Raw genomic sequence first — 23432 nt, 5'->3', positions numbered from 1 at the left:
TTCCAGTTTTTTTTTTTTTTTTTTTTTTTTTTTTTTTTTTTTTTTTTTGACGTCTTCGGTCTGTCTTTTGACTTGGCAGTCAATTTTAGGCGACTGTGAGCACTAAGCATCTCATTGAATAGTAAATATGACATCACATAAGATACATATTTTCTTTATGTTTCAGAGATTGAAAATTATAGGATAAAGGATCAAAATAGGAAAAAAATACCAAAATATGTTGTTTTATGTAAATTAAATTAGCAAATATGTAAAAATAACAAAACCTATGCAAAATTATGTCAGTTACATAATTCTTTGACATCTTAGTGTTCAAGATATGTATCTAGAAAGGAATCGAATATGTACGATAATTAGGCCTACATACAAATTCTAGCTCTAATGAAATATATATATATATGTGTGTATATATATATATATATATATATATATATATATAATTAGCATATAATAGAGAAGGCATTTTGAAAATATGAAACGCGTATTGTAATGATTGCTTTGAAGATGAGGGATATAGTATAACATGTTATTGTATTTTTCTTTTCTTATTCATATTGTTTTGTGAATTGTGAGTTTGCATACTGTTAATGGCTTTAGTAATAATACTCCTGACACAAAAAATGAAAAACGTGGAAAAAGTACTTTGATGACTGCTAAGTTGAGAAATAAAGTTTTCTTATGGGACTATTTCTACCTTCAAAGTGCCCTCCTTTGATACGTCACCACACTTGTTGCAAGAACGTTTTTCACAAACTATAGAATAAGCGTCATATGCAGCAAGGTGGTTTTATAGCCACATATTATGGGGTTGAAACTGATTAACTGGTAATTCTCTTCAACATTATGTTCCCGATCACGTGAGACCAAAAATATTTCACCGTAATACACTCACTGGAGTAATTGCTTAATTACGTATAAACGAGACGAAATTAGGTGTACGCATTGTAGAGCAAGGTATATGCTAATGAGTAAGATTTAACAGAGGGTATATGGCGTATACAGCCGTATGACCTATCCATTTTGTATAAAGAAGAAAAAACCCGTCGCCAACTAAATTGGACAGTCATTTGATATTTTCTCTTTCAGTTACACAACAGCAAAGTGCTTCCATTTCGACTTCTGCACGAGTATCCCCCTGTTACCATATTTATAACATCCCTCCGTGTTTCGTTGTCAAAATAAAGTTCTCTTCACTTGGCAATATATAAAGGTGACGACGGTGTGTTAAAAAATGCCACAAATTTTGACAACGCTGGCTTATCTGCATGGCCTTCATCTGCTTTGTTTTGATAATTCGACAACAGCATCAGATAATTTTTCTCTTGTTTGCAGAGTAATGATAAGAAGGTTTTCAATCAAAGCCTGTGAGAATGAGTTGCCAATCACGAGTTGAATGACAACAACACATCTTCTTCTTCTTCCTCTTGCAGGTGTGGATAACCAAAGCCCGTTCTTCAACTACAAATATTGATAATTCCATCGGCGACATGATCTTCCTAAATTTATCTTTCCTTTTGGCCTGTAATTTGATACTTTTCGAGGCAAACCGCTATCTGGCTTCCTCAGACCATGTTCATTCCACTTTAACTGATGTCTTGAGTTTTTTCCACGATTGCTTCGACCTTCCATTCATTTCGGATTTCTTCACTTCTAACTTTGCCTCATAAGGTTACTTAATTTATACACAGCACAAATTTCATTTCTGAGCAATTTATTCTAGTTAACGAAGAGTCCAACATTCACTACCATATAGAAGAACTGGTTTTGAAATTATGTTATGGTATCTAATTTGAATTTGTTTTCCAAAATTTATTTTCAAAATTCCATTTAATCTATTATATTTTATCAAATTTATCTCAACATTCTTTTTGGTGTTCGAACAGAGAAACATGGGTTCCCAAATATACAAAGTCTGCTTCCTGTTCAATTATTTCATACTTTGCCACTATTTGCACTCTTTTTGAATGGGTCCATGTGAAAATTGACGGGTGCTTACATTTTAGGTTACTAAACAAAGTCTGCTTTTCTGCGAGCTATTTGACACGTAAAATGCGGAACAGCACTTTATTACGAAAGTTTTCTCAGACATTTTCCGGTCTCCTGCGTGTTGATTCGAAACAGATCTCTCATTCAGTTTGTGAATACATGGTTTTGAAGGTATAATTCCTTCAGGATGAGCATTCCGAACAATAAGCAAACGCGGTTTAGCTGGTACATATTTGTGACATGCGCAATCACTGTACACTGAGCAAAAGGGTCTCCCTTATCGCACAACACTTCTGCAACCATGCGTCCTTTTATGTTTAGGCTAAATGCCCAAGTTGATAGGTTAATTTAGCTAAGTTTAGTTCTATTAGCATAAATGATAAATGAACCAAACCTAACAACGCAGGCGTTTCTCGTCTGACGTCAGTACACAAGGTTGCAGAAGTGTTGTGAAATAAGGGAGACCCCTTAGCAGTAGCGTACGCAGGATTTCATCAAGGGGGGTGTTATTTTGAAAACTTTCTACAAATTTACATTACCATTGTTTTATTATACTTTCATTAATTAATAGTAATCATAATTAATTAATTAATAATACTTATAATTAATTAATTGGATTGATTACTACTAATGCAGCTGCTGTTACTACTTATATCACTACTATTATTAAGTAGTAGTAGAGATCTACATAAATATATTTATGAAAGCGATAGAACACAATTACAGTTTTTTTGTTTCTTTGTTACAAAATAATTGTCTAGTCAGAGGTTATTTGTATATGATAGGTCAGACATTTTAAGTGTCAAGAAAATCCATAAAATCAAGCAAATATATTAAATTTATTGAAATAATCAAAATATGAAACTCATTCAAGGAGACGCGGTGGTCTAATCTGACAACCTCGTGGGAGATCCGGGTTCGATTCCCAGAATTGGATGGAATTTATTCAGCCTTGTCTCCGCACCCAGCCTCATATCAATGGGTACCTGAGATCAATCCTGGGGGGATAAAGGCTACCGGAGCATGGTGCTGATCACATCACCTACAAAATGGTCGAGATCGAGAATGTGTAGGGCCCACCACACTACAACGTGCGCCTTTACGGCACATTGCTATATGCACAGGGAAATTTACATTACCTCTACCTATGGAACTCACCCAGGATGATGATGAAGCGCGAGAATACATGTTGATAAATTCCACTGAATCTACGTTTTCGTTCAAAAGTAAGTTTATAGACATTCCAACACATTTATCACTTCTAGGTGTTTCACAAAGCACTTCTTCAACATTATTTAATGATGTGGATGTAGACGCAGCATCACTTGAGAGTTCACAAGCGGATGTGAAAGCAAGGAATTTTCACAATTCTCGCGAGTCAATGCGCGACTTTTTGCAAAAACAAATTTGCATAATTGAACTTTGCGGCCGCTTAGATTGTTTGGAATGTTTTTTTTTTATGCTGCATGGGAATAATAATTCAAATTATTATTATTATTATTATTGTCGCAGATCTTTGACTATGATAAATTAGCCATTTTAATTTTTTCTACAGTATTTTCCATAATATTTTAAAAGCTCAAGGGGGGGGTTTAAACCCGGTAACCCCCCCCTTGCGTACGCCACTGCCCCTTAGCAAAACGCCTGCTTGCCAGTCACGTCTCGAGGTCACGGGTATAGCCCACTTCGTTGAGAGGCGTTTCTCTTTTGATGCACGTAGGCTTCGACCATGTAACTTTTCAAAAAGATGTACAGGGAGTCCGAGAAGTCTTTGTATGAAAACAAAAATTATCTTATCCGCTATATGCAACATAGACATGAAAAAATGGTACCAAAATGTCCGGAAACTATTCAAGTATTTTTCGTTTCAGGTTTCTGTAACGTTGCAGTAGTGTAGCAGTGCCAGTGTCCAGCAAACCGGAAATGTACACAAATCAGGAAAAAGCTGAGCGTGTCCTGTGGTTTCACGAGAGAAGGTCCCAAAAAACAGTGCAGAGACGGTTTCAAATAAAGGTGCCGGAAAGGTGCCGCCTGATGGTAAGGAGCTTTAAGTCTTGGTATGACAAATTCAAGACCTGTTGCTGACGCACTGCATGACACAATAATCGGACCATTATTTTTCGGTGAGGACACCGTAACATCTGATGTGTATCTCGAAATGTTGCAATTGTTTGCTGTTCCTCAATTGCTAGAATACCAGCCAGATGTTATCTTTCAACAAGACGGTGCACCGCCACATTGGAGTCTGGAGGTTCGTTCCTACCTTGATTAGACATATCCTGGACCGACAGCGTGGCCTGCACGATCTCCAGACATAACCCCTTTAGATTTTTCATATGGGGTTATGTGAAAGACAATGTCTACAGAACTCCTGTATCCGATCTTGCAACTCTGCGAGATCGGATAACCCAAGTCATCACATTAATCTCTCCTGTGATGTTGGCTAATGCATGGCGAGAAGTTGAATTGCTAATAGATGTACTCCGTGCCAGCAAGGTTGCTCACGTGGAAATTTATTGATTTCTTTCTTATTGCCAATAAAACGTGAATAGTTTCCGAACATTTTGGTACCATTTTTTCATGTCTATGTTGCATATACCGGATACAGTTAATTTTTGTTTTCATACAAAGACTTCTCAGACACCTGATAGAAACTGTATTGAGTTAACATTCGATTTTTTAGCGAGAGAATCACCTTGTAGTAGCCTGGCTTGAACGAAAATTAAAAGACGAATAGGGTATTTCATATAATATTATAATGCAAAGGATTTTGCTGTAGATAATAAATTAAGGTGTAAATGTAGAATGAAAAAATGATCACCAACTGCTGACACAAAAATTATCAGTATGTTTCCGTGGACTGAAAAAGTTATTATAATGTACTATAATATGACAATGCCATCTATTTTTCTCACAATCTATTAACTTAGCACTTACCTTCATGTCGTAACCGAATGGACTTAACCATTCGAAGAAGAATATCATGATTGCAGCGACATGCACGGCGACTAGAGCAACTAACATCCACATTGCACTATCAAACGGTTCTGCAACAGACAGAGAGCAACATTAAATTTGTATACCATAACTATATTCCAGCATATCAGCATATGCCACTCATGGTTCTAACTTTATTTCATCATATTTTCACGATTTATTGCAAACCTTAGATATTAGATCGCTAATGTCTGGGACAGGGAAACGATCAGAGTTAGCCTATACAGGAATAAATGTTGGCAAAGTTTTGGCCAAGTTATACTCATAATGTAGCTGTGTTATAACATGTTGGAACAATTAAAAATTATCTGTAGTACATTTTAACATATGCATAGTCTCACCAAATATTTCTAAAAACTGGAATGGCAAACAAACATTTCCAAGGTATTTCCACGAAATACCTTGGAAAAAACGAAATATAATAAATGAGCTAGTTACAACTAGTTTCAAAGAATGCCTTTAGAGATAACTAGAATTATACAAGTATTTAGTTAAACTAGTGTAGCACTACTACAAACTAGTTCTCTGTAGTTACGTCCTAGGCTAAGCTATTTTTAAATCTCTTTCCGTGCTTGACCGCTCAAAGGTGGCATTTTTTGTCTTGGACATTTTAAAATATTATACATCGTTTATACTAATAGGTTATGCTTAAACTGGAGTGCGAACAGTGAAATATAGTTTGGACTCTGTTTATGTTTGTTTAAAGTAGTTTCAAGTAAAACATGAGTTATTTTGCACGATAAACAAGATATAAATATGGGTATCCGTTAAGACTAGTTTCACCCAAAGGCATTTGTAAAAAAAGTGTTTCTCTACTTACAACTACTTTTAAATAAATTCACGTTCTAGCACACACACACACATGTAGTTTATGTCAATCATGACCTTGTGAAACACATTCAAAATTTTTCCATGGCCACAGCGATGAAAGGAATATGGCCTGAAAAGAGTCAAGTTCGTTTTAATTCACACGTTACGTTAAAAACGTAAATGTTTTGCATTTTCTCAAACTTAACATGTACTAGCGAACAATTTAGAAGCAATGGCGTATGCAGAGAGGGATTATGGGACTTCAGCCACCTGAAATACCCAGGAACCCAACACTCTAATTTTAGAAAATATCCTTACACTATGAGCGTCCTGAAATGCGAAAAACGTAAAACTGTATTGCAATTTTAAAGATGTTAGGCTGTAGACTAATATGATTCAGTATACTCCCTAAACTAAATCGCAAACTCACAACTGGTTACAATCACACTGTATAACAAAATATTGCACACTAGATGGCACACATGTATTATATTATATATTTGGCTCAATATATTAATTTGAATTTGCGTTAAAAGTTTAAACCTTGAACAATTGAGAGAGATTTTAACACTGCGAATTTGCGAATTACAAAGTACCTGATTGTTAAGTTTGTACAAATATTTCAAACAAAATAATTTTGTCTGCTCAATTATGCTCAAAGGAAATATTTCTTTCTAAGATAAAAATTGATTTTAATGTACAGTGAGAAAATGTAGCAAAGTTTAAAATTTCAGATATAGCCTAATACTTGTTCATTGTTAAGTACGTAAAAGTATTTCAAGCGTTAGACAAATGGTTGAACTTTCTCTACTCAAATTATATTCGATATAAACTGAATTAAATTTGATATTCAGTAGACAGTGTATCTAGATTCAATGTACTGTTACCAGTGTGGTAACCAAATTGAATTTTGTAATATATTTATATATCATTGCCTGTGTAGTTTATGCGGCTAAGAAGATGAAGGATGATTATTCATGTTTCGAATTCTTGTTTATATATTCTTGCTTCGAGAGTAAGTTCGTGGATCAATTTGTATCATCTTGTGGACAAGTCGTCACAGGCAACTAATTCCAAATGGGTGGAAAAAATATCCAGCAGGTATCAGCCAATAAGACATTGACTTTCAGAAGTCAAAATCAATATGCTTCCTTTTATAGTTCACAGGAATCTATAACAAACCGCTACAATACTCACCCAGAAAGGCGGTTGGAGATATTATCCCTGTCCTCTTCGCAACGACGATGGCGATCCCAGTGTCTAGAAAAGGTAGGGAGAAGTCTATGGCTTCTGATCTCTCATAATTTATTTTTAATGACGTCATCACCATGTCAGCCTTGTGGTTTATTAAGGCAGAAACCAAACCGTTCCATGTTCCATTCTGTAATAGATAATATGCATATTGATTAAATTCATTGAATGAATTGTTGTCTTAAGTCTACTTTATGCACAGAAACGTTAATCAGGACTGGACCTACAGTTTAAAGTGGGATCCGAACCACTATTTGCCTCCACCGGGTAATAAACCCGAGACCCACTGCACTATGTAATTTATATACACAGTGATTGGTAATTCGACCTATTCCTGGAAAGGGGTAATACTAGAGCACATTTGCAACAAATTTGACCCTATGCACCAGGGGGCGGAAATCAATGGGTATCGAGTTATTGCAGTTTGTAGATTTTCGTGACATATTCCGACTTGCGACCAAAAACTAATAATTGTGAAAAAACTACTTATTTATTTATTTATTTATTTATTGAAATTTCCAGTACAGCAGAAGCCATTTTAAACCAGAAAGAAACAACAATAAAACAATAGACTAAGATTAAAAACAAAAGAACGGATAACATAAAATAAACAAAAATAAAACAAGCCAAAAAAAGGACCAAGGTAAAAAGATCAGTTTCACAAAAGCATTACTTATGTACAATTTTTTCTATGTTGCTGATAAAAAATGAATATGAAGTGAATATATCTATTTGGTTTGAGATTATATTGAACTGATTCGGTAGCCTATGGAATAGTGATCGTTGTATGAGTGAGAGCCTGGGAGTTGTAGTGTGAAAAGTTTCCTTGCTCCGTGTTTTATGTGTAGGCACTCTGAGGGAGAGTTCGTGGAGTGGGATGCTGCATCTTAAGTTTCCATTTATAATCTTATATAGCAATTTCATATCTGCAATGTATCTACGAGTTTCTGGAGTATTAATATGCAGTTTTACAAGAAGATCTCTCTTAGGCAGGTGTCTTAGGGCAGGCACTCTATATCGAACGATGGAGAGGAAAAAGCTGAGAACACTGTCGATCTTGGAGGTATGAGAATGGGCAGCCATGTTCCAGATTGGTGAACAATATTCTAGAATGGGGGACACAAATATCTTGAAGTAAATGGAAAGTGCTTTCGGGTTATTGATTTCGGTGAATCTGTAAAGTAGGCCTAGCATACGCATTGCCTTTTTTGTGATGGTTGATATGTGATTATCGAAATTTAGTTTTGAATCTATGAGGATACCTAGATCTCGGTGTTGCGCTTCTTTTGCTAGAGGGAGGTCGGTGAGTGTATAATTGCCTTCAAGAATGTTTTGTTTCAATGAAATTGTCATGTATGAGCATTTAGAAGGGTTTGTGGACAGTTTCCATCGCTTACACCATTCAGAGAATCTGTTAATGTCATTTTGGAGAATTTGCATGTCTGATGGCTGTTTTATTTCTCTCATAATCTTGCAATCATCGGCAAACATTAGAATTGTGCTTGAGATGGGGGAATTAAAGAGGTCTGTGAGATCATCCAGATATAATACAAATAACAGAGGGCCAAGAACGCTTCCTTGCGGCACACCAGATATAACAGGAAGCCAGTTAGAATGAGTTCCAGAAAGTATAACGCGTTGTTGTCTATTTCTTAGATAGTCTTTCACTAATTTTATCGTGTTTCCAGTGATGTTAAATCTGTTAGATAATTTATGCAGTAAATAGTGGTGATCCACTGAATCAAAAGCTTTGGACAGATCAAAGTAAACAACATCTAACTGATTACGATTAGTAATTGCGTTTATGGCACAGGATTGCATACAAGACAGATTGGTAAGGCATGAAGAATTTGGAAGAAAGCCGTGTTGTGCTGGGTTAATGTAAGGGGATGTGAATTTCAGAAGTCTTTTTTTTAGAATTTTTTCACAGACAATAGCAAGTGTGGAAAGGAGAGAAATGGGCCTATAACATGTAGTATCGTTAGCATTTCCAGATTTAAAAATAGGAATGATATTTGCTTTCTTCCATTGAGTGGGAAAGCAGCCTTCAGAGAAGCACCTATTGTATAACATTGCAAGAGGAGTAGCTAGTGAGTGAGCTGTTTTTTGTAGGAAAATAGTAGGAATATTGTCTGGTCCAGATGCTCGGTGAGAAGAAAAGGAGGTAAGGAAGTGCAAGACTTCACCTGGTTCTGTAAAGACGGTAGAAAGAGAGTGAGAGCAGATAGATTTGATAGGCGGGTGATCTAAAACATCATTTGAAACAAAATTATTTTGAAATGTTAGATTGAATAGTTCAGCTCTATCATTACCAACAGCTGAAATGTCATTGTGTGTTACTTCTAAAGAGATGCGCTTGGCTTGTCTTCGTGAATTTATTAATGTCCAGAATCTCTTTGAATTAGTAAGGAGTTCGTTTGTGACTGTGTTGACATATTCGGTGTATTTCTGTTTCATAAGGTCTTTACTATGTTTTCGAAGTGCTTTGAAAGTGTTGTGTGTGTGGGGATTGGGGAAACGTTTCCACAGTTGCCATGCTCTCTTTTTGTTAAGTAACAGATGCTGCATCTCTTTATCAAACCAAGGGGGGAACTTTTTACTTTTCATTGTTTTATGTGGCACATAGTCCTGAATTAGGGCATGAATCACGTCCGTAAACAGTTCAACAGCCTCGGTCACGGTCCCTTCGGAGAGCAGGTTCCAATTGAAAAGGTCAATGGCTCGACAGACGGTGTCCCATGGCGTTTTCTTCCACAAAGGAGTCTTATGCCTGGGGGGTGCAGAAGGGGAGCTTCGCGCTTTCACTGGAATTTCGAAAATAGCACAAAGCGACTCGTGGTCTGACTGAACGAGATTCAACGAGGGTGTGACCTCACAGTTTTCAAAAGAGGAGAGAATGTAATCAAGGTTTTTGTCCTTTCTGGTGTTGTGCATATTGTGCTGAAGAAGACCTAGTCCATGAATAAAATTGTCTATGAACCAGTCTTCGTCTCCAGTGGTTGGTATGCCATTTACAGGATTATTCCACTTTATATGCATATTAAAATCCCCACACAAAATAACTTCGTGGCTGGATAGAGCTGCCAGGGTAGATTCATAGCAACACCCTAAGAGTTCTTTGGGACTCCGCCTATGAGGCCGATAGAAACACCCTACAAGCATTTTTTTATGGTGGTTTGTACTTACTTCTACCCAGAGTAATTCGCAGTCTCGTTGTAAATCCAGTCGTATCTTGCTGGGCCACTTCTTGTTCACACACACCATAACACCACCACCCCCACGCATTTCACGATCTTTGCGATAAACATTGAACTGCTCATATAGCGGAATTTCAGCACACGAGATATCAGAATTGAGCCATGACTCACTAAAGCACACACAGTCGTATTCCGAGAACTCAGCCGTCATTAGTTCACAGTCCAAAAACTTATTTTTTAGGCACTGCACGTTTTGATAGTAAAGGTGAAATGCACTATCATTTGATGTTGTTATCCCTGTAGACGTCCCTGGTCCAGGTTGAAGTTCGACGTCTCCATGGAGCAATAGCAAGAGGAAGAGGTGCTGGAGCACGCACTTCCTGGCGGAGGTCCCGGGCGAGGCTTTCCTCGAAGCGCCCTTGCACGCGCTCGCCCCTCGAACAGCACAAAGCGTTGGGAAAGCACTCAGAGCTTTCAAATAACTGTCATAGAACAGATCTTCACATATGTTCTCATCGTTAACTGCAATTTCACAAGGCGGAAAACACTTTTTCACTACGCAGATTCGTACTAGCACAAGCGTAAAACAGATAAAGAGCAGAGCTACAAATTTCGCACGGCCTGCACTCGGCGCCATCTTGTCTTGTCTACACACTGGACACTTAATCGACACGTTGCTAACAGCTGAAGACTGAGTGACTACTGGGGGAAAAATTCATGCCCAAAATTCTCATACCCACAGAAAGAAACAGTCATTGGTGCACACGTCATGAAGACATTTGTAAATTATCGTTTAAATCGAAGAGGATTACTCAAAAAATTGGTAACACACTTAGCGTAAAAATTAGGGAAAAAACTTCCTCGTTTCATAAGCTCTCCAAAAATATACAAATGTTGTCAACTGGCACACGGGTTGGGGGGAAAATCTGAATAAAAAGCGGAGAAGGTGCGTTGTAGACCTCTTTGTAAAGTGAAAAGAAGTTGTCGGTTGTGAGAAATAAAGGAACGAAAATGAGTGAAATAATAATGTTATTTACCATTCTCATGATTTCAGGTTGTCAGAATTAACTGTTACGAAAACTACAAATCCTGTTAAATTGCCTCCCCCGGTTACGTATGCAAGCACGCAGCCTGCGGCGTACTTCAGACACAGTCACTCGCGTTGACACTCTGTGTCTTATGTCTCAATTCTCTCTCTCAACTCTTCTTGGGAATCCAGTAGTGTACTGTAGACTAACTCTTACATGTGACCCAAAATGAAAAAGTCGCATGCTATTGAGGAGAGATATCCTGTCAGAAGGATGGGTTTTTGTCGATCTTTACTACATACTGACACTGAAGATCCCCATCACCTGACAAGAATTCTGTAGACGGACGAATCCAAATTCGACCGCCATGGTATTACGAATTTTCATAATGCGCATTTTTGGTCCCCTAACGGTCATAACCCAAGAAAATCTAAAGAAAAGGCTCACCAAAGAAAATTCTCACTAACTGTGTGGATGGGAATTATCCACAATCATGTGATCGGGCCATTCTTTCTGCCACAAAACCTAAACGGCATTACCTACGAAAACTTCCTAAGGGAAGAATTAACGACGTTGCTGGAGGATGTGCCGCTCGCCACAAGATGGGATATGATTTACCAACATGATGGCTGCCCAGCCCACTATTTCCGGGGTGTGCGACAGTGGCTGGACGACAAGTATCCCATGCAATGGATTGGTCGAGACGGCCCGAAACCCTGGCCGGCGAGGAGTCCGGATTTTACGCCATGCGACTTTTGCATTTGGGGTCACATGAAAGAGTTAGTCTACAGTACACCAGTGGATTCCCAAGAAGAGTTGAGAGAGAGAATTGAGACATAAGACACAGAGTGTCAACGCGAGTGACTGTGTCTGAAGTACGCCGCAGGCTGCGTGCTTGCATAGGTAACCGGGGGACGCAATTTAACAGGATTTGTAGTTTTCGTAACAGTTAATTCTGACAACCTGAAATCATGAGAATGGTAAATAACATTATTACAGAAGGTCGTTTCACGTCCATGGTAACAAAGTTAGAACCCACCTCACCTTAAGAAAAACCGTGATGCCACGAGCGGTGGTGCTCCACGTGATACCCCTGTCTTGCAGCAATGGCCCTGCAGCGGAGTTTCCATTGGAGGAGACTGCGTTGAAGAACACATTGGTCCAAACGATCATATTCCTCCTGACAAGCTTTCCAAAGACCCTCAATTCTGCGGGGCCGTCTGCTTCCCAAGGGTCGTTTCAACAACGGAAACCCACAAAAATCCATGGGAGAGGCATCGGGGGATTTCACAGAGATGTCTGTAAAGGGGATTGCATGAATGTCCGTTTCACCTGCCATCGGATCCATGTATGCCTGCGTGGACTTTGCCGTATGACTGGAAGCCTTGTCCTGGTGGATGACAACACGAGATGTGTCGCTGCCATAGAGAGAAGGAATATCATGTCTGTAAAGTGGCTCCAAAATATTCGTCTGGTAATAGGCTGCATTTATTTTAGCCTTTTTTTCCACTCTGCGCGGTGAAAGTTTGCCGTTATGGCAGTAACCACCAACAACCATGAACCCGCCTGGAAAACTTTCAGCACATTCACGTACCCACTCAGATCGACCTCTTTCATCACGTGGACGATAGTAGATGGCCCTTTTTTTTTTTTTTACCACAACCCGACAGATACACATATGCTTCATCCAGGGACACCACATACTTCCAGCGGTCTCCTGCCAGATGGCGTTCGTAGAGCTTCCGACTGTTGGTCTTCCTCTCCTGGACATGTGAAGCATGCAACTTATGAACTTGAGCCTTGTGCTTCCGCACAAGTTGTAAATCTTGGGCTATGATGCGATTCACAGTTGCAGGGAAACATTGCACTGCCTGTGCAATCACTCTTTGCGTTGCAGGGTTTTCACATCGCACCATGGATCTCACTTTCCGCACAACGTCGGAGGAACGTTTGGGCTTCCGATATGTCCGAAGCCCACTTTGAGTGGTTCCAGCAACAGGTACGGTGCAAGCTTTATGGCGATTCAACACTGCATTGATGCCCTTCTTTGACACATGGAATGCTTTCATGTGGCACTGTTTAATTATCTGGCTATAACTATAACCAACGTCGGAAAGGGCACAGATGTACCCCTCCCAAAAGACTGGAATTTTTGCTGCCATATAAACACACACTCGCACACCAACCATCGTCTTTGCAAGTCAAAACACAGTACTTTCGTCCTATTGGCTCTGGCTGCTCTGTGCTATGCCTACGTGCTGCTCCCTGGTGATCGAAATCGTTACCATCAACGTGAAACAACCTTCTGTATTTCACTCATTTTCGTTCCTTTATTTCTCACAACCGACAACTTCTTTTCTCTTTACAAAGAGGTCTACAACGCACCTTCTCCGCTTTTTATTCAGATTTTTCCCCCAAGCCGTGTGCCAGTTGACAACATTTGTATATTTTTGGAGAGCTTATGAAACGAGGAAGTTTTTTCCCTAATTTTTTTACGATAAGTGTGTTACCAATTTTTTGAGTAATCCTCTTCGATTTAAACGATAATTTCCAAATGTCTTCATGACGTGTGCACCAATGACTGTTTCTTTCTGTGGGTATGGGAATTTTGGGCATGAATTTTTTCCCCAGTAGTTACTCATTCGTCAGCTGTTAGCAACATGTTGATTAAGTGTCCAAGGTGTAGTAGTTTTTTCACAATTATTAGTTTTTGGTCGCAAGTCGGAATATTTCACGAAAATCTACAAACTGCAATAACTCGATACCCATTGATTTCCGACCCCCGGTGCATAGGGTCAAATTTGTTGGAAATGTGCTCTAGTATTACCCCTTTCCAGGAATAGGTCGAATTAACAATCACCCTGTGTGTGTGTGTGTGTGTATATATATATATATATATATATATATATATATATATATATATGAGAGAGAAAGCTATATATGTTTGTGGGGGGTAATTTATATGTATGTAATAATAATAAATAACCCATGGCGCGACAGCCCTCGAAGGGCCTTGGCCTATCTCCCGACTGCCAGTCTCCCTCCCACAATCCTACCTAGAGGTGTGGAGATCTTCAACCAGTAATGGGGTGACTTGTGGTCAGCACGTCGAACCTCCAGCAGTTAGGCTATAAGATATATCCGTGACCGGGCTACGCTACTCACTCGTAGCTCCCCAATCTCCTCACAATGGTCAGTAGCTACTGGTCATATACACAGACCGAGAACCCAGGCGGACTCGAACCCATGTCGTCGCGCAGTAGGAGTCCAAAGCACAGCTCCTTAGACCACACGACCACGGAGGAGGACAATTTATGTGGGGGGGGGGTATCTATGACATGCCACACACACACACACACACACGACTGGTTGATTCGTTGATTGATATTTACATTATGGACACATTTCACAGTGCCATTAAGGTACATTTAGGGGATGTGGAGGTAGCGCCCCAAATATTCTCGATCTCGGACATCAGTACATAGGCTACTTTGCGCGTCACACAATACAGGAATAACCACCTTAACTAAAACCAAACTGAGGGCAGGACCCCCAACAAGGAAATAAAATATGTATTTTAGAAATTTCGTTATTGAATGTTTTAAAACTGATGCAATCGTAGAAAAGCCCAGGCTACAAATTAACACTGAGCACAAATAAGGACAAACATAGGACAAAATTACTCCACGGATGATCATACTGTCCAGGCACCAGTGCCTCGTTGGCCTGCAACATTGTAATTACCGTTGTGCAACTACCTCGTATTTCTCTTTGGCATCACCTCAGAGTAAAAGATACACAACTGCAATGTTAATTTCGTTGCCTACTTACTAGGCGCTTGGCGGTCAAACATTGAAGGCTCACGCAATGCTTTTCAATAGGTTCTTTACAACCAAAATTGTCCACGGCTGTTCAATTATGTGCAAAATTTCAAACATTTAATGCAAAGAAAATATAGATCATATTTAATTTTCACGATCTCACCACTGGATATTTCGGATTCAATATCAAAAGTAAACTGTACGAAGATCAGGGTGGATAAATATCATACTTTTTATTTATAAAATAATTCTTGATGATTTTGTTTTTATTTAAATCGATTTTTAATTTTTTATAGAAAATACTTTTAAAATTGCATGAATTGTTTTCGACACCATACATACAGTGATGGACAAAAGTATTCATACAAAGGCATTGTCTGAATGAAACATGTTATTATACAAAGAAGACCCTAAAGGCAAGTCAAGTGTTTAGCACATATGCTCCATTGGAATGGCAAGAATAGAAACGCAAAGCAATTGTGTGCATACAATTGAAATTGTCATGAGAAATGTGGGTAATCCTTAGATAAACTGCTTTCTGGATGGTCATAAGTATTCATAAGCCAGGTTATAAACCCCCAAAAAAGTTCGTGAAACAACAGTTTCCATCATTCAGTGCCAGATATGTGTTTACTGCACTTGCACCTGTGTAAGGAAGTGGTTGGTTTGGTGTTGGCGTGCTGCAGGAAGTCAAATGGGCCGCAAAGGGAAGGAAACCAAGATCAAAGAGAGGAGAATTATGATATCATTATACCACAATAAGAAATCATATTCTGATATCGCAGACATAGTTGGGAGAAGTCGTGCGACTGTGCAAAGTGTCATCAAACGATATAAAGACACAAAAGTGCTGATAAATAGGGAAGGGGTTGGGCGTCCTCAGAAACTTACTTCGAGAGAGAAACAAGGACTGTTGAGAATGATCAAGAAAAACCCAAAATTAACATCGTCAGCAGTGTCGGCAGATGTTCACGAACACCTGGGGAAAAAAGTGTCCTCAAGAAGTATTAGAAGGCTTTTCAACCGAGCAGGGTACAGAGCTAGTGTACCTAGAAGGAACCCATACATCAGTTAGAAGAACAAGAAGGCCAGATTAACATTTGCAAAGGAGTATGTGAGTAAAAGTTTGGACTTCTGGGATAAAGTGTTGTTTACGGACGAGAGTATATTTAATATTATCTATAGTGATGGTAGAATTTTGGTGTGGAGAAAGCCCAATACTGAGCTTGAGCCTCAAAATCTCTTGGCTACAGTTAAACATGGAGGTGGTGGCGTTATGGTCTGGGGCTGTAGGCTATGCCAGCCTCAGGTGTTGGAGAACTCGTCTTTATTGAGGGAACTATGGATAGATTTGTCTATTTGGATATTCTGAAGAACAATTTGCAGCAGAGTATCGATCATTTGGGTATTGGGAATGATTTTTACTTCTGGCAGGACAACGACCCTAAACATACAGCTGAGATTGTCCGCCTTCGGTTGTTATATAATACTCCCCACACACTCAAAACTCCACCTCAGTCTCCCGATCTTAACCCTATTGAACATCTTTGGAGCCATTTGGAAACCAGACTCCGAAAACATGACATAACAAGCAAGAATATACTGAAAGAGGTCATTTTGCATGAGTGGCACAGTATTACATCGGAAATAACCATGCCTCTTGTTCATTCTATGCAAAAGAGACTGACAGCTGTTCTCCATAACAGAGGAATGCATACTAAATTATGACGACATGGTATTTGTTTCTTTCTTTTCTTCAAAGTGAACTTTTATGTTGGTGTATGAATACTTTTGTCCAGCCAAAGAAGCGGGTATTGAGAATGTATTGTATTTTATTTTTCTACAAGCAGCATCTGATATTTATTTTTGTTGTCAATATATCGTTTGGTGCATACATGGTACAGCATTAACAGTTTTGACTTCCTTATTGTTTTCCTAGCTGCTGCAATTCGTCCTTTCTTCCTTTCAGTTCCACTGTATGATTACTTTTGTCCATCACTGTATAGGTACCTGTTTTTCGTAGAAAGGCTTTTTCTAGTAAACAGCCCTGTAAAAGATTTGAATAGTTTGATTAAAGTAAATAAATTATATGTTAAGATACATTTTTCTGTTTCTAATACTGTATGTATGAATCTACCATGAGAATATTTGTTGAGCGTGATAATGAAACTATAATATTTTCAGTAAATTTTATTCCAGTGAAAATAAAACATTCTCGATACTCTATAATTATTATTTAAAATATTTTGTAGTCTTTGTAGCTGAAGTTTGGCGATTTTTTAAATAGGTTGCAAAATATTAGCTGACATGAGTATTTACAGTTTAATGATAATAACTGATTGATTGAATTCTTGCTCCAAGCCCATTTTATGCACTAGAGGCTAATCGGGACTGAACCTACAGTTTAAAGTGGGATCCAAGCCACTGTGCCATGTTCCTCAATCGAGTATTGAACTCTGAACCCCTTGATTACAAGGCGACGACATTACCACTATGCTATCAAGGAGTTTAACATGATTAGTATTTTGTATATTTTTCTACACAAAATGTTTGCTACTTTTGCCTATAAAAGTATTGAATTTTAAATCAAGATAAATTTAAGTATGTTTGCAAGTATGAGATTCACTTCACCAGTACATATATTTGTCTCCTTTCTTAAGAGTCTAATACACATTATTAAATGATTAGAAGATTAATGTACCTTTACCAAAAGTGATTCTGATATCTACTAAGTCCGTATGTACATTATTCTATAAATTATTTACTTAAAGAGATTTAAGTCAGTGATTCTTTTTAAAAGAGTCACCTGATTTAAATCTTGATCAGCCTGTTTTAAATCAGTCCACCTTGACGAAGATTCATATGAATGTTCTAGAAGAAAGTCTAGACAGATATAATTTTTCGAAATTTGGAATTATATCGGTTTTTTCCAAAAGAGAGGAATTTTCTAAATGGTTTGGTTCGTGAGGTCAAACTCTAGGGCGGTATTAACAACAATGTGGTACAACAACCACAGGCTGAACGTCGGTCATGAATAAGTAATTTCTAATTTTAATTCTAATTAATAAAATATATATTTATTTTGAGTCATTCATTGATGTAAACTTACAAGGGAAACACATGAATTGTGTTTCATTTATAATTTGCATTGTGGAAGTACAAATGCTAGGACCAAAAATAGATTTCTTGAACTTCGGCACTTAGGTATGTTGTTAACGCTGTAGTGATGCATCTTACAAAAAAAAACAAGTTTACTGTCTTAGAGGAATTTCGTTTATATCGTTTCGTAACCAGGGAACTGATTTACATGTAAATATATATATATATATATATATATATATATATGAAGCTGAACTCAGTTATATTATCTTTGCGCATCATGGCATGTAGATTCATAAAAATCAGTCTTTATTTTCCATATTTTTACATATATTAGGTCCAAGCTCATATTTCCATATTTATTTTTAAATATTATTTCCATATTTCAGAACATCTATGAACACATACTCCATATTCACGCAATAACTTATGTCCCCGTGTGATCGAAAGAGGTGGGTGACTTTCTTGGGAATAAATAAAAACATTTAAATACAATTTCCATTACTTCTTGCCATATTGAACGCAGTTCTAGTCAATATAAATCTATTTTAAGAGACAACGGAAGTAAATTCATGTTCGAACACAAAGACAATTTTGTTACTCATTGTTTTGAAAACAAAAGCATATGTAACATATTTTTACTACATATAAATTCATTCCCTAGTTATAACATATCAGTCAATTGTGTGTGTGTATATATACTTAATTATGATGCAAGAATTGAAATAGTTAGAAACAGCATTGATATTGATTATACTGATTGATTGTATCTTTCAACAATGGGCTTAGCTAGCCTTGCATTTCCAATAGTTGTGCTGAGTGCTACTAACCCCACCTGTCGGTCAGATGTTCAGATTCGGGTCTCAAGCTGTCGAGAAGTTGAGAAAACTGTTAGGAGAGACGCTGGGGTACATCGGGGGGTGTCGAAGGGTGAAGGGAGGAGGATGAATTCTGTGAGACTTGGGGCTGAGAGCATGGGGAATTAGAGGTCCCAAACCAATCGCGAATCAATTTCCATCAGCTGGGAACTTTCACACCAGTAAGTTGGTTCGGTGACGAGGCCTGCATGTTGAGATACGTCCTCTCCAGTCCCTGTGATCATTCCTTTGATACACTCCATGAGTTCCTGGAGAATGAGTGACGTCATTTCCTTACGTCACTTAAGGAGCACTGTGTATACAGCAGAAGTCGATTTTTTCCTTATTAAATAATTTGTGTTACTATGTTGGAAAATGTAGTTTCGTCACTGGCTGATCGTTTTGAAACGTATACTGTATTACAGTTATTGTTACTTTTAAGACGCCAGGAGTCCCGGGTTCGAATCTCAGCCTGAGCATTGGTGTTCTTTAACATTCATCATCGTGAATAGCCAAAAGTAGCAGAAAAGCGAAGTAAAATAAACAATATCAATCAAATGGTTACTTTTTTAAATATAACGGTTGCTATGAGAGCACTATGATGAACTATTACAGTTCCTTTCTCTTAATAAAAAATGAAAAGTAACAGTTACTACAAGGCAACTGTAGTCAGATTTTACAGTTTCTTTCTGTTAGGAACTTAGAATTTGAGAAGTAACAGTTACTACAAGGCAACTGTAGTAAGAGTTTACAGTTTCTTTTTGTTAGGAACTTAGAATTTGAGAAGTAACAGTTACTTCAAGGCAACTGTAGTCAGATTTTACAGTTTCTTTCTGTTAGGAACTTAGAATTTGAGAAGTAACAGTTACTACAAGGCAACTGTAGTAAGAGTTTACAGTTTCGTTCTGTGAGGAATAAAGAATTGAAAAGTAACTTTTACTATAAGGCAACTGTAGTCAGATTTTACAGTTTCTTTCTGTTAGGAACTTAGAATTTGAGAAGTAACAGTTACTTCAAGGCAACTGTAGTCAGCTCTTACAGTTTCTTTCTGTTAAGAACTAGAATTTGAGGAGTAACAGTTACTTCAAGGCAACTGTAGTCAGATTTTACAGTTTCTTTCTGTTAGGAACTTAGAATTTGAGAAGTAACAGTTACTTCAAGGCAACTGTAGACAGATTTTACAGTTTCATTCTGTTAGGAACTTAGAATTTGAAAAGTAAGAGTTACTACAAGGCAACTGTAGTCAGCTTTTAGAGTTTCTTTCTGTTAGGAACTTAAAATTTGAAAAGTAACAGTTACTACAAGGCAACTGTAGTCAGCTTTTACAGTTTCATTCTGTTAGGAACTTAGAATTTGAAAAGTAACAGTTACTACAAGGCAACTGTAGTCAGATTTTATAGTTTCTTTCTGTTAGGAACTTAGAATTTGAGAAGTAACAGTTACTACAAGGCAACTGTAGTAAGAGTTTACAGTTTCTTTCTGTTAGGAACTTAGAATTTGAAAAGTAACAGTTACTTCAAGGCAACTGTAGTCAGATTTTACAGTTTCGTTCTGTTAGGAACTTAGAATTTGAGAAGTAGCAGTTACTCTAAGACAACTGTGGCCAATTTTTAGAATTTATTTCTGATGGTAACTTACATCTTGAAGAGTAACTGTTACTCTAAGAACACTGTACTTGGATTTTACAGTTTTTCTCTGCTAGGAAATTACAATTTGCTCTAAGTTCATTATGGGCAGCTTTACAGTTTATTTCTTTCTTCTTTTTAACTTACAATTTTAAAAGTAACTGTTGCACTAAGAGTAACATGATCAGCTTTTACAGATACTACCTGCTGGGAATTGACAACTTTAATATTGACCATTCTTCGTATATGCTACCCTACTCAGCATAAACTATTGAAATATAAAATATAGTCATTCGGCTGTGGAAAAGGCATCCCCCATGTCGTTGATGTAGCGCTATCATATTGTACTGAAGGGTTCTCGGATCCCGAAACCGGTACACGCAGAAAAGTAAACACATTATTTGAAACAAAAAGAAGTGCATATAGACAAATTGTCTAAGTTTAGGAAGAGACAGGAGGGTGCAATAAAAATGCATAAATTCATGCATTAAAGAGCATCTCGACTTGGAAAGAAATACTCACTTGTATCACATAATGCACTTTGGCCTTGCCTTTACAAATTATATAGAAAAATGTTACACACTGTGAAACTTGTTCCCAGCAAAGGTCAGAAAACACACTTTCGTACATCGATGAGTTTCTAGTGCATCCAACATAGTTGATTCATTTAGTTCAATAGTGGCAAAGTAAAATAAATCAAAACATTCATTCACTCATTCTGTATGTAGTGATTAGGATCCCACTTTACACTGTAGGTCTAGTCGCGATTAGTGTAACAGTGCATAAAGTAGGCTTAAATGAACTTCGAGCCTTTGAGTGTGGAGGAAAATTGAAGAACTTCAAAGCGAGAATTTCAGGTTCTATGTTTCTACTTTTTACTAGCTGATTAGCCAGCGTTGCCCGGGTATTTATTTATCCCAATCTTCTATTAGACAGGAAAATAATGAATTCTAACTATAGTGTATAATGAGCTTGGGAGTGTCACTATTCATCTTAGCGACCCAGAAAACTATGGATTCCACACTAATATCGGTCGTTTTACATGTCACCCCTTCCCCCCCCCCCCCTAGGGTTGCCAGGGGTGTCTTACCCCCACAGTATTTCTTTCCAGATTGTAAGTGATTCCGGAACAACCATATATACATACATCAATTTTTAATGCCGGTGATTGTACATTAGGAATGCATGACAAATTTTGTTTGTTAAACTTAGAACGTCAAAACATTAGGGTTAAGCTGATACCGATGGCGATGTATCGGTATCGAAATTATCAGTTGGAATTTTATACCGATACCAGCCGATACATTTCCGGCGTTTTGGTCTTTCACAGGCTCCGTATAGATTCCTCTCCAGTTTTTTGCTGAGTCTAATTATCCAGTTTTGTGTGAAAAACGTAATATTTTGATGACAAACCATGTAAATCAATATTCTATTGTAATTTTTGTATATTTTATAGGAAATCTCTTCGTCAATGATGCATATGTTTAGAGTGCAATTCTTACACACTATTGTTAATGAATATTTTTAATAACTTTTAATTATTATAATTTTCAAGTATCGGTTATCAGTGAGAATATCGGTATCGGTTCAAAGTGGTATCGGCTCAGCTCTAATTTAAATATATAAACATTTTCATATTTATCAATGGGTTGAAATTCAATATCTACTAGCTGTGTGATAAAGCTATCAATCACAGAAGATATTAACCAAAAACTCCATCATCTAGTGGTTTTAAGCGACTTTAATGTAGATTTCTTGAAACCAAATGAATCCGACACTTCCTATGTTCAACCACTAGTTAATCAGTTTAACTTCTCCCAAATCTTAACTCAACCGACGCGAAAAACACCCTCTACTATAGGGCAGAAGATCTCACCTGGCACAGTTCGCGCCAAACCATAGATTTCCTTCTGCTAACAGACTTTCCCGGGCGTCACGTGAGTGTTTTCAACCATTGGCAGAAGCCTTGGATACAGAACGTGCTTTGTCCTCTGCCCACCAGGGGTCGCTGCTGCCTTCGCGTGTCCTTTGTTGCCAAGTTGTCAAGGACGTGACTGTTCTGGTGGTGGAGACATCTGTGCTTGCACCCACAAATTACCGCTCGCAGCCCGGCCTGTCGCTACGTTTGCTCGCTTGCGCCGAAATCAGTGGCAACAACATCCTGCAGACGACAGAGAAGGTTTTGGCGGGAGCCGTGCCAGGTTAAGCCTTTTGCACTGTAGAACGCTCATTGATTCAATATATGTGAAAAATGTAAGTGATATTATCAATTCTGGTGTTACGGTACCAGTCTGTAATTCTGATCACTCTTTACCGTGTCTCTGTTTACGTTACGCCAAATCACAAAGCAAGGTCAATACGATCACATACAGTGCGATAGTGAAGGATGCTCTGAATGCAGATCTAGAGAGCATCGACTGGAATTCTTTGATGCACTACGAACACATTAACGACAAGATGCGTTTCTTTACGGAGAAATCGATTATAGTGTTTGTTAAACACGCCCCCCTGAAAACAGTTCGTGCAACAAAACGAAAAGTACCCTGGATTACATACAGATAATGTTAAATTAATTATGAGATTACGCGACAACATGCTGTTAAAATTTAAACGGAAAAATAATCCTGACCATTGGAACGAATACAAGAGATTGAGTAACTTCGCTACTTCTGTCCTAAGACAAGAAAAAAGGGCGTATTTTGAATACATCATTAATTCATCCAACGATTCGAAACACATTTGGCAACACTTGCGAAACTTG

At 37.9% G+C, this 23432-nt stretch overlaps 1 protein-coding gene across 2 annotated transcripts in view; it reads right to left on the bottom strand.

The window, feature by feature from the left end:
* LOC145999662 (glutamate receptor ionotropic, NMDA 2B-like) overlaps positions 1-23432 on the bottom strand; it is a 957426-nt gene that overhangs the window by 157422 nt on the left and 776572 nt on the right. For both annotated transcript variants that reach the window (XR_014443422.1, XM_083136793.1), the window contains exons 10-11: positions 6991-7174; positions 4924-5033 (exon numbers count right to left, since the gene is read on the bottom strand). Coding sequence is in view for 1 of the 2 variants with exons in the window: in XM_083136793.1 (XP_082992919.1) it covers positions 4924-5033; positions 6991-7174 (294 nt within the window). In the remaining variant the exon portion in view is untranslated. The remainder of the gene's footprint in view (positions 1-4923; positions 5034-6990; positions 7175-23432) is intronic.

The sequence above is a fragment of the Lepisma saccharinum genome, chromosome 15 (assembly GCF_977018435.1).
Source record: "Lepisma saccharinum chromosome 15, izLepSacc3.1, whole genome shotgun sequence".
NCBI classification, from domain to species: Eukaryota; Metazoa; Arthropoda; class Insecta; order Zygentoma; family Lepismatidae; genus Lepisma; species Lepisma saccharinum.
The sequence above is the reverse complement of the archived record's forward strand: the minus strand, read 5'-3'. Positions and strand labels throughout refer to the sequence as shown.